We start from the raw sequence: 10,006 nt of genomic DNA on the forward strand, positions 1-10,006 counted from the left end.
CCCTCCCTCTCTATATTGGAGGAGAATTTTTTAGATTTAAACTGTAATACCTTTAGTGGAATAAGCTCTGGGAAAATCTTTTAGGCTCATTAAACTTAATAGTAATATTTAACTGGTCCTCATTAAAAATAATTGTTTCTCTGCTATGTCATAACAGAAGGAAATATTTATCTCTGTGTGCATCTGTCTCTTTTTACTTGCTCACTTGTTCTAATTTTCTATGGCACTGAAAATTGGTTCCAAGACCTTACACCTGCCAAGTAGGCACTGTTACTGAGCTGTATCAGCCCGAGAGGCAAACTTTATGTTACTCTATTCTCATTTGCTGTTTTCCATGGTCAGGATGATGTTAAAGGCCAACACATAGTAATAGAACTATCTAGGATTTTAAATTATGTGTTAGAGACCCTCATTATATCTGCAGGTTTACTTTCTGAGGTTTCATTTTCTCACTGTCAGCAAAGGTTCAGAAACCTTCAGAGTAGCTGGTCATGGTGGCATACGTCTTTAATTCTAGTACTTAGGAGACAGGATCTCTGTGAGTTTGAGTTCAACTTGATTTATGTAGTGAGTTCTAGGCCAGCCAGGGCTGAATAATGAGGCCTTGAGTCAAAAAAAAAGTCACCCCCACCAACAAAACAACAAAGTATAATTCAGTGGCTATTTTGGGAGGGAAGGTATGTGTGTGAGAAAGATTTAAGTTCACATAACATCATTTTTGTCACTCTGTAATTTACAAACTAGTTTCTGATAGATGCCACACATATAAATAGATAATACAGGTTGATTCACATCCTTAATCTAAAAATTTGAATTCTGAAATGCTCTGTTAAACTTTTTGAGCATCAATATGACACACATAAATTTATTATTTGGTGTACATTTCCAATTTGGGTTTAGAAATTGTGTTCCCAATGAGTAAAGTTTGTACAAATATTCTAAAAATTTAAAAAACTAAAACCTGAAACACTGCTGGTCCCAAGAATTTCATATAAGGATATTTTTAACCTGCATGATATTTGATACCATCTGTAGTTGAAGCATTGCTTGAGAGTCTTGGGATGTATTCTCTATAAAAAGGGAGAAATGTACTAGTGTGATTCTCTTTCTTATTTTTCTGGACGCTCCATCAGTTGTCATTCTCCAACTTTAGTCTTCCTACCATACTGTTTCCTTCTGTTCATTTTTGAATGTGTATCATCCCTTTAGTCGGCTTCTCTGTAATATACTTCCAGTACATCTTATTACCAGTGATCTTTTCTCCGTTTTTGGTTCTGATGATATTTTAAGTGTGAAAAAATATATTCTAGAACACATCTATAATGAATACCATATTCACAGTGTATTCCATATGAATATTTCATTATATTTACTTATCTGTTTTGATAGCTTATAGTAAGCTGTGGGCATAGTAGTTCTTCAGCCCTAAATATTTAAGTATACCCTCTTAAAAGTAACATGTTTTTATTACCTGATAACATTTTTCATGTCCCCAAATGTCATGATTCTTTAATAATTTCTAGTTAATCCATACTTAAAAATTCCCCATTCTGAATTCAAGAAAGGATATTTGATGATAGTATTTCTGAAACCTCTTTTAATGTTCTCTTCCTAGGAATAGGGTCTTGTCTAATGTTGCCTAGACTGGCTTTAAGCTCCTGCTTCAGGCTCCTTTGTGCTAGGATTAAATGTACTAACATCTAGCTTCCTCTTTCATTTAATCTTACACAGACTGTCTGCTTCCTCCGATTTCCCTAATATGTGAGTGTATTGAAGAGATAGGATTAGTTGTTTCAAAGATGTTTTCTCCTTATATTCTGATTCATTAGTATCTAGTGTTCATCTAGTCTGAGGTTTTGTCAGCAGTGGCATTCTTGACACTGGGAGGCTGTCCTGGCCTTGTATATTGTTTAGCAGTGTTCCTTTGCCTCTGCCTGCTAGATTCTGATAGTACTTTGGTACCAGATCAGTTTTGACAACCAAAACTTTAAAAAAAATTTAAATTAAAAATATTTTTATTCTCTGAGAATTTTGTACAGTGTATTTTGATCATATCTATTTTCCCCCAACTCTTCCAAGAGCCACTCTACTTCTCTATAATCCAATGTTGTATGCCTCCCCTTTGCTCCATCCATTAAGTCTAATTTGTACTACCCATATACTCTTGGATGTGCGGCCTTCCATCAGAGCACATTCTGCTTATCAGGGGCAGCACTTTCAAAGAAAACTGACTCTCCCTTTACCAGCAGCTGTCAGTTTCTAGAGTTCCTAAGCTTGGGGTGCGCTTCATGTAAACCTCATTTTTCATGCTGGGATTTGACCTTGCTTGAGCTTGTAAAGGGCTTGTGCATGCTGTCAGAAACACTGAGTTCATATGTAGCCCTGCTGTGTCCAGAGGACACTGTTTTTGTGAATTCATCTACCATTTCTGGATCTTCACAATGATCCCTAAACCTTGGGAAGAAGGGATTTAGACACTGCCAGTTATCCTTTGGGGAACAAAACTGTCCCCGTTAAAATCACTGATCTAATCTCTTTTATTTTTTTACTGGTTATAAAAATGGATTAATTAAAATTTCATTTTGAAGCTGGTGAGATCGCTTGGTGGGTAAAAACACTTGTTTCCAAGCCCAAGTTCATTCTTAGAACCCACCTGGTGGAAGTGAACTGATTTCTGAAAGTCATCTGACTACTGTACCGATATATGCTGCTTTTTCCACCAATAAATACATTTAATAGTTTTTAAAAAAAGATTTATTTATTTACTATATGTAAGTACACTGTAGTTGTCTTCAGACACCCCAGAAGAGGGTGTCAGATCTCATTATGGATGGTTGTGAGCCACTGTGTGGTTGCTGGGATTTGAACTCTGCACCTTTGGAAGAGCAGTCGGGTGCTCTTACCCACTGAGCCATCTCACCAGCCCACCAGCCCAGTTTTTTATGTTTCATTTTCCCAATTAATAGTAGTCCAAAACGCAACTATGAGTTAGGTATGAATAGAGTAACCCCAATCAGAAGGGACATTTAAAAAGATTTGCATTTATTCATGTGTGTCTGTATGTGCACAGTGTCGAGAAGAGGACGTTAGGTCTGGAGCTGGAGTGACAGGTATTTTTGAACCATCTGACATGAGTGCTGAAAACTGAACCGTGTTCTCTAGAAAAGCAGTATGTGCTTCTGAGTCATCTCCCCAGTCCCCAGGAACATTGGTTTTACTAACAAAGCAACTGTTGTGGCATTAAACTGTACTGCTTCTGGAGTTAGAAGGGAATATTGATTACCTGAGCATTTACACGGTTTCTGAATAAACAGGAAGTAGGTGGAAGCTGTACTTTTCTATATCTGTGACATTATGCTGTTGAGATAAAAGAGGGATAGTCTGACTTTGTTCCTTCTTCCAGTTCCAAGAGAATCAAGAGGAGATAGAGGGGATGATGAATGCCATCTTTAGAGGTGTCTTTGTCCATCGGTACAGGTAAGTCACTCACAGGCTCTTACTGAAGCCTTGGTAGTAGCATGTCCTTGGTAGTAGGATGGAAAATGACAAGGTCCTTGCTGAGTTATTTGGTTAGTTTCAGGACCATTGCAGCTGGAATGAAAACTGACAGATGCGTTAAATTAGTTAAGATCTGGTTTATCCCTGCCTACAAAGGACCTTGTGAATTTTTCTGGGAAAGAAAACCAGAGATCAAGATATCACTGAATATTCTTCTTTTGACCTTGTCCAAGTCCTGGCCCTGCCTCCTGTGTTTTTAGAGTTGGAGAATTGAGCAGACATGGGCAGAAACCTGAAAGGTGGTCTGGCTCAGCAAGCCTGTGTTTTTACTATGCTAAGGGTCGGGGAGTTTCATAGTGTTTGAAGAACTGGTAGAGTTAAGTCTTATCTGTTTTAGAATTAATAGTGTTTGTAGTAGTGTTTTACTTTTGTCTAGATTTCAACTTTTGATTCTCTATAACGTTAATCATTTCTTGAAGTAGAATAGAAAAATAGCACATTTTAGCTAACTGTTAAGTGAATTTTTAAAATTGGCTTTTAAAGGGTTATAAAGGGTGAAGTTGTTTAAAGTTAAACTAGCTCATATGCTGGTTATAGAAAGAAGATTTAATTTCATATATCTTGTGTATTTACTTTGGAATGAAGAAATAAAGGCTGGGTACCTAGTGTTTGAGTGGCAGAGCAAGAAAAGTCACAAACATAACTTGTTGAGAGGGCTGTGAGGTAGGCCAAAATGTAACCTTTGAGAGAAGGTAATATGCCAGTTTGTCTCTCTGTCTAAGGGACATCCTTCCTGAGATCCGTGCTATCTGCATTGAAGAGATTGGGTATTGGATGCAAAGCTACAGCACCTCCTTTCTTAATGACAGCTACCTAAAATACATTGGCTGGACCCTGCATGATAAGGTGCGGTTAAGTCAACCTCCTCTTCTTCCCTGTCACCCACTTCTTCTAACCTATCCCAAAATACTTTACCTTTTCTTGCTCTGCCACTCAAACGTTTAACACACTGAGCAATTATCTCTCAATCCAGGTATTGAATCTTGAGATTACTTCAGTGCTGAGGAGTGTAAGATAAAGCAGAAAGGGGAAAAACACTCAGCAATCAGAATACCTTTGAAACCTCATATGTTGTAGAAGAAGGAATCTCTTTTAAACAGCAAGTTGATGATGGTAACACAAGGGCCAGAGTGTCATCCAAAGGGATTCCTTTCATTATGATTGTCCGGTTCTTCTATGAGCCTTTGTGTTTTCAGGGAGAAGATAGCTTTTTACTTTTTACTTTTTTTTTTTTTTTTTTTTTTAACATTCTAAGAGTCCTCGGTGTAGAAATCACCCATGCCCAGAATGTAGAACAGTGAGGAGCACTTGGAGTCTGTGATGACCATTTGTTAGTCATGTTTCTCTTCTCCCATTTCCTTCATCAATAGCACAAGGAAGTCCGCCTAAAGTGTGTGAAGGCTCTGGCAGGGCTGTACAGCAACCAGGAGCTGAGTTTACGGATGGAGCTCTTCACTAATCGCTTCAAGGTAAGATGGGACGCCATTTCCAGGTTTTGCTCTTTGCTGTGTTTCCCATTTCCCTATCACAGGTCTTTCCACCCGGCAGACTGATAGCTTTTCTGGATATAGCTCCCACTTCCTCTGTGTTAGGAATTTCAAATCTCAGGAGACTGTGGTGTTTGGGAATGGGTGCAGTGAGAGATTGGATAATGTTCTTTGCATAGGACCGGATGGTTTCCATGGTCATGGACAGAGAGTGTGAAGTAGCAGTGGAGGCCATCAGATTGCTGACCCTTATTCTGAAGTGAGTTGTGGGAAGTGGGGAGGCAGCCTCACAGACTTGCTAGGAGGGTCAAACAAGACCCTCCAGAATTCTGTCCCCTACCTGTCATAATCGACCCTTCTTTGTTTACAGGTTAGAAGACAAAGGGCATTCCTGAGTTGTAGGATAGAGGGGGACTTCCCTATTTTTAACTCTCTGTACTCCTCTTTCTGACTCTTAAAACATTTTCTTTGAGTCATATCCTTATAGGTATTGCCTTGTTTTGTTCTATACCTCGTTGTGTGAGAAGATTAATTGACACCCCCCCACACCCACACACCCTTTCTCCTTTTTTCTTGGCAGGAACATGGAGGGAGTGCTGACTAGTGCAGACTGTGAGAAAATTTACTCCATTGTGTACATTTCTAATCGTGCTATGGCCTCTTCTGCAGGGGAATTTGTGTACTGGAAGTAAGTGGTATGTGTTTGTCACACTGTCCTCTCATTTTCTCTCTGTCACCTCTCTACTCCACCTATGGACTTATCAAAATTATTGAAGTCTCTCCCTTTTCTCTTTTAATCTTATGGGAGTTCCTTGGCTCTTCACTTGTTCTCTTGTCCTCACTTCTTCCCATGCTTCTCTTTCCACCTATCCATCCTACTAGGATCTTCCATCCCGAATGTGGGGCAAAAGCAGTGAGTGGTAGGGAGCGACGCCGGAGTCCACAAGCCCAGAAGACTTTCATTTATCTTTTACTGGCCTTCTTTATGGAGAGTGAGGTAATATAGGAAGTAGAGGACAAGATGGGCAATGGGTAGGAGGATCCTGCCTATCAACAGCCACTTACTTGCTGGAGCAATTTGATGTGACATTGGTGGATAACTTACTGGGAACCTTCTTTCACAGCATCACAACCATGCTGCTTACTTAGTGGACAGCTTGTGGGACTGTGCAGGGTCTTACCTGAAGGACTGGGAGAGTCTGACAAACCTGTTGCTGCAGAAAGACCAGAGTGCGTGTCAGCCACATGGTAGCTGGGGTTGTGTATTTTTGCATCTTCTTCTTCTTTTTTTTTTAAAGATTTATTTATTTATTATATGTAAGNACACTGTAGCTGTCTTCAGACACTCCAGAAGAGGGAATCAGATCTTGTTACGGATGGTTATGAGCCACCATGTGGTTGCTAGGATTTGAACTCTGGACCTTTGGAAGAGCAGTCGGGTGCTCTTACCCACTGAGCCATCTCTCCAGCCCCCTTGTTTTTCATTTTTAATTTTAACTTTTGGCTGAGGGAGATGAAGAGTGGTTAATCTGTGGTGTTTTATTTTTGATCTTCTTTCTATCCCAGATCTGGGTGATATGCAAGAGAGAATGCTAATAGAAATCCTTGTGTCTAGTGCCCGGCAAGCCGCAGAGGGTCACCCACCAGTGGGGCGTATCACTGGAAAGAAGGTGAGATTGAACAGTGGGCTAGTAGGTTAGTACTATTGGAGCCAGATGGTTATTGGCTGTCTTCATCTCTGTATTCTGGGTTAGGACCCTCCATCTTTCCCTCTAAGAGTCCTATCTCCATATAAATGACTTCTGAAGGGAGCAGAAGTGTGTGCAGATACACCAACCTTCTGTACCCAGTGTTTCTTCACAGTTTTCCACCCCTAATGACTAATCCCAGAGTCTGACCGCCAAAGAACGTAAGCTTCAAGCTTATGATAAGGTGAAGCTGGCTGAGCACCTCATCCCCCTCTTGCCTCAGCTCCTTGCCAAGGTAAGAACTTCTTGCACAGCTAGCATAAATAGATAAGGGACCAACCCCAAGGCAGGATGAGGAAAGGATTCACTTCTTGTCCCTTAATTAACAGGACACTCTTTCCACTGTAGTTTTCAGCAGATGCAGAGAATGTTGCTCCCTTGCTCCGGCTGCTCAGTTACTTTGACCTCAGCATATATTGCACTCAGCGCTTGGAGAAGGTAAGTAGGCAGCAAGACCATTTCCTAGACCTTGCTGCTCCCTGCTTAGGTTAAGGATTCTTCTAGTATCTGGTTAATTTGTTTGTTTTCCACAAGGCCCATGGTTTATGAAGAACATATAATGCCATACTTTTAAATATACCTTATCTTTAAACATCACTGTTTTCATCCTCCTTTGTCACTCTTCAGCCTATAGCCCACCATACCTTGTCTCCTTTTTAGCACTTGGAGCTGCTTCTGCAACAACTCCAGGAGGTGGTGGTGAAGCATGTAGAGCCTGAGGTGCTTGAGGCTGCAGCACACGCCCTCTATCTGCTCTGCAAACCAGAGTTCACCTTCTTCAGCAGAGTAGACTTTGCCAGAAGCCAATTAGTGGATCTTCTGACTGATAGATTCCAGCAGGAGCTTGATGACCTAATGCAGGTGGTGCTAAATGGCAGGGCACTTCAGGGAGGGTGAGAGAGGGCTGGAGTTAAAAAAAGATGAATTCTTGAGAACCTCTTGCTGTGAGCTTATTTGTTCCTTAGTCATCCTTCCTAGATGAGGATGAGGTATACAGCCTGACAGCCACTCTGAAGCGTCTCTCTGCCTTTTACAAGTGAGCAGCTGTCCTGCCACCTTCCCTTTCTCCTAGTGTTGATGGAGTTGATTACTTTGGATGTGTCCTAACATAATGTTTCCTTCTCTCTCTTTAAAGTGCTCATGACCTGACCCGATGGGAGATCTCTGAACCATGTTCTCGACTCCTCCGGAAGGCTGTAGACACAGGAGAAGTTCCTCACCAGGCAGGTGATAGGCTGGACACACACAGGCAGGGCAGATGACTGTCAGAATCTGTGTTCTGCAGGCCACCTTGCCCAGGCAGTCTCAGTGTGGGGTATGTAGTGGACATAGGGAGGAAGGTCAGGTGGGGTTATTACTTCTGTTCTTCTCTGGGGAGCACTGGGAGCTTCTGGGGTTCCTGGGGGCCAAGGAGAATATTGAGGAATTCTAAGAGACTGAATAAACCAGAAAGATCTGACATTTCTGCCTAGGTTAGAAGTCTCTCTCTGGATGTTCCCAAAATAATCCCTTCTTTTCTATTAGAAAGGGATTGTCTCCCTGGTCTCATCATCTCTCTTATTTGGGACAAGATTTGTTTGTAATGTTGACACAGGGTTTCTTTATGTAACCCTGTCAGTCCTGAAACTTACTTGCTGGCCAGGCTGGTGTCAGACTTACAGAGGTCTTCCTGTCTCTGCCATCTAAGTGCTGGGGTCAAAGGCACACACCGCCTCACTTTGGCTTCTCTCTTCTTAATCGTCTGCGTGAGAGTACTGACACTTCCTCACTCTTGCTGTCTAGCTGCCTAACCTGACATTTTGTGGTTACAGGTGATTTTGCCAGCCTTGACTCTGGTGTATTTTTCCATTCTCTGGACAGTAACTCACGTTTCAGCATCTACTTCTCACGTGAGTGTGGGTTTGAGGAGACTGAGAATGGAGGAGCATGAGCCTTCATTCCTCTGTGAAGCAAGCTGCTCTTTTTACAGAAGCAGCTGATGAGTCTGAAGAAAAGAATGGTAGCCTTCTGTGAGCTTTGCCAAAGCTGCCTCTCAGATGTGAACCCAGAGATCCAGGAGCAGGTGAGCATGCATGTCCTGCAGTTTGAGAAGACTGTTCAGGGAATGAGGTGTGTAATTATAGTCTTAGTAAGTAGTATTCTGATTCTTTAATTCACCCCCTTTTTTTCCCTCCACAACAGGCTTTTGTCTTATTAAGTGACCTGCTTCTAATCTTCAGCCCTCAGATGACTGTAGGGGGACGGGATTTCCTTAGGCCTCTTGTCTTTTTTCCGGAAGCTACTCTCCAGTCGGAACTAGCCAGCTTCCTCATGGACCATGTCTTTCTCCAGCCTGGAGAACTGGGCAACGGTACAAGAAATCGAGGCCTAGAGTTTAGGAAGGGTTCGGGATTGAGCCTGGTGATAGAATCTTGGGCAAGAGTCCTAAGCCTGTGACTGCTTCTGCTTTTCTGGGCAGGTCAGTCACAGGAGGATCACGTCCAGATAGAACTTCTGCACCAGAGGCGCCGCCTGCTTGCAGGATTTTGTAAGCTGCTGCTTTATGGGGTATTGGAGCTGGATGCAGCCTCAGATGTTTTCAAACACTACAACAAGGTACAGCAGGATCTTGACATGAAAGACCAAGTTGAACACAGGCCCTGGCTTCAAACATTGCAGCATATCAGAAAGGAAGTCAGGTTGGGGGCAGTCTGAGAGGATCAGGCTTAAAAGAGAAGTAGGAGAGAACACAAGTAGGGGTTTAGAAAAAGGACAAAGGAAAGAGATGGGTGTAAATATTTAAGATGAAAAAGCTATTGAGACTTTCCTTGACTGGGAAATAACCCTATTTTTCCAATTCAGAAATCTGTTTTCCCTGCTTTAAACCTAATCTACAGGATGGAGCATTAGAGAAAGAAAACAGTGGGGAAAGTCAGGCCTCACAAGATACACACACACACACACACACACACACACACACACACACACATCCATTTCCTCAATCTGCCATTGTATCCCTCTTCATTGAGCATCTGCAGTGCACCAGACATGGTACTAAGGACAGAGCAATGAACAGCACAGAAACTTGTTCTACAAACTCTAGACTGGTAGGGAGGGATGTGTTGGCTCCAGTGTTATCTGAGGATAGGTATTAGTGCCCTATTCCTTTTCTCCAGTAGATAGTCAACCAATTTTTGCTCCTAGGTTTCCTTCCTTCCTTCCTTCCTTCCTTCC

General features: G+C 41.9%; 1 protein-coding gene across 2 annotated transcripts in view; it reads left to right on the plus strand.

Annotated features, from left to right (window-relative positions):
- Nucleotides 1-10,006, plus strand: part of Stag3 (stromal antigen 3) — a 31,183-nt gene that overhangs the window by 12,102 nt on the left and 9,075 nt on the right. For both annotated transcript variants that reach the window (XM_021222618.1, XM_021222619.1), the window contains exons 9-25: nt 3,404-3,477; nt 4,281-4,404; nt 4,929-5,027; nt 5,225-5,304; nt 5,626-5,733; nt 5,928-6,042; nt 6,170-6,275; nt 6,612-6,715; nt 6,936-7,028; nt 7,142-7,231; nt 7,454-7,654; nt 7,759-7,829; nt 7,929-8,016; nt 8,605-8,682; nt 8,763-8,855; nt 8,975-9,143; nt 9,252-9,388. In XM_021222618.1, coding sequence (XP_021078277.1) covers nt 3,404-3,477; nt 4,281-4,404; nt 4,929-5,027; nt 5,225-5,304; nt 5,626-5,733; nt 5,928-6,042; nt 6,170-6,275; nt 6,612-6,715; nt 6,936-7,028; nt 7,142-7,231; nt 7,454-7,654; nt 7,759-7,829; nt 7,929-8,016; nt 8,605-8,682; nt 8,763-8,855; nt 8,975-9,143; nt 9,252-9,388 — 1,830 coding nt within the window. The remainder of the gene's footprint in view (nt 1-3,403; nt 3,478-4,280; nt 4,405-4,928; nt 5,028-5,224; nt 5,305-5,625; nt 5,734-5,927; nt 6,043-6,169; nt 6,276-6,611; nt 6,716-6,935; nt 7,029-7,141; nt 7,232-7,453; nt 7,655-7,758; nt 7,830-7,928; nt 8,017-8,604; nt 8,683-8,762; nt 8,856-8,974; nt 9,144-9,251; nt 9,389-10,006) is intronic.

Source organism: Mus pahari, chromosome 23, assembly GCF_900095145.1.
Source record: "Mus pahari chromosome 23, PAHARI_EIJ_v1.1, whole genome shotgun sequence".
Taxonomy (NCBI): Eukaryota; Metazoa; Chordata; class Mammalia; order Rodentia; family Muridae; genus Mus; species Mus pahari.